The sequence below is a fragment of the Volvox carteri genome, assembly GCF_000143455.1.
Source record: "Volvox carteri f. nagariensis unplaced genomic scaffold VOLCAscaffold_55, whole genome shotgun sequence".
Lineage (NCBI taxonomy): Eukaryota > Viridiplantae > Chlorophyta > Chlorophyceae > Chlamydomonadales > Volvocaceae > Volvox > Volvox carteri.
In genome coordinates this window covers 901093-902880 of record NW_003307598.1, presented here as the reverse complement: position 1 = coordinate 902880, position 1788 = coordinate 901093, and the positions used below count along the sequence as shown (strand labels likewise).

The window sequence follows — 1788 nt, the reverse complement described above, 5'->3', positions numbered from 1 at the left end:
TTCAGGGCGACGGCTCCCCAGTCCAGCACTGCACGCGCGACAGTGTTGCCCATCATTGCAATCTGGACATTACCCACCGGTTGCCTTGATGGTGTTGATCTCGGACAAGTTGAAGTCGCCGGTCTGGTTGTTCTCAAAATAGTACCTGACGGAGGAAACCGTGCAAACTATCATCAGAATTCTGCAGCCGTTGAAAACGAGAAGCAGCAAACCTTAATAAAAAAATAAAAAAATTGAAAAATAAATTAAAAACGTAAGGATTAATATTGACATTCTATAATTTATAAATACCATAAAAATTTTAAATTGTTATGTCCTATTACGTTTTATATTTTTTCCTATAGCAAATATTACATGGAAATCGCGTTCTTAAAAAATTATGGGAAGTATCCAACAGTCAATCCAGTGCAGAGGCCAATAGGGTTGCACCCGATGATGCCCACCAGTCGCCGTCGCGAACCCTCAGGTACTGGTCCGTAAGGGAGGCATTGAACAGCGGCCCGAAGTGACTGCCAGGCAGCTTCCGCTCCGCCAGACCGCACACGTACGCGTCGCACTTGTCCGGCGTGCCGTACAATTGCGTCAGCACCTTTACCAGGGACCTGTGCTCCCAAATTAACCGACGACCCATGTGAAAGAGGGGATGAGGGCGAGGGATGTACGGTCGTACGAACAGACAGAGGTACGAATACAATCACAAGGGTGTAAATAACTCACACACATGGTGACACTGGGTGTTCAAGAGATCTGTCGTGCGTGTACGACGCAATTATGGACTGCAGATGCACAAATAGGGGGCCAAAGATGAGGACATGCGGCAAACGTCGTTTAAGCCAGGTAAAATGCAGCGTAAGCTTTCATGCGAGGGCGCATTACTCCATCTCCTCGTCGCCGTCGTCCAACTGCCACGTTACCCACGTGCCACTGCTACGTCTGTTACTGCTACTTGTGCCCCGTTACGACACACTGTTTACACCCCGTTACGACACACTGTTTACACCCCGTTACGACACACTGTTTACGCCCCGGTACGACACACTGTTTACGCCCCGTTACGACACACTGTTTACGCCCCGTTACGACACACTGTTTACGCCCCGTTACGACACACTGTTTACGCCCCGTTACGACACACTGTTTACGCCCCGTTACGACACACTGTTTACGCCCCGTTACGACACACTGTTTACGGGATAAACATTACGGTCCTCTGAATGGATCAAGAGGCCCATATTCTGATGTATGACGTGCGGGTCTGTACGGCAGGAGTACTACAAGTATCGCAAAACCTTGGGTTGTGCATGTACTGTACAGTGAGCACTTGTGTACAGGTATGGAACCGCGTGCCGTGGTAGCGCGGTACGATGCGCCGTACTCACGGGTCATCAGTGAGGTTCTGGAATGTGGGTACGGCAGCAAGAGCCAGGTCCTTGCGGCAAGTGTTGTAATCGGGAACACCGTGATCTCGGCCGCGCTGAATATTTCGCGCGAAGAGATCGGTACCGTTTACGCCTGCATGCCGTACCGTGCCGTACCGCGGGAACCCAAACCAGATGGTAAGCAAGAGTGTACTAGGAATTGTACTACGAAGAATTATACGACTGGATGCGATCGTGGATGCTAACAGTATGTACCGTATGCATTGATGCATGGATGGATGGATGGATGCAGTGTTTTTTTTCGTGGAGGCCGATCCTGAATCTGTTACGAGTTCCGTAATAAATATGCCATCAGTCCAATACGTTTATTACTGCCAGAATTTTTTTTCTGGGGGGGCAAGCCCCCCCA

General features: G+C 49.6%; 1 protein-coding gene across 1 annotated transcript in view; it reads right to left on the bottom strand.

Annotated features, from left to right (window-relative positions):
- Positions 1-397: 397 nt before the first annotated feature.
- The window catches only part of VOLCADRAFT_66357 (uncharacterized protein), a gene marked incomplete at both ends in the record, with an annotated part of 3488 nt that continues 2097 nt past the window's right edge, over positions 398-1788 (bottom strand). Inside the window, one exon of the mRNA XM_002955820.1 lies at positions 398-602. Within this exon, the coding sequence (XP_002955866.1) occupies positions 398-602 (205 nt within the window). The remainder of the gene's footprint in view (positions 603-1788) is intronic.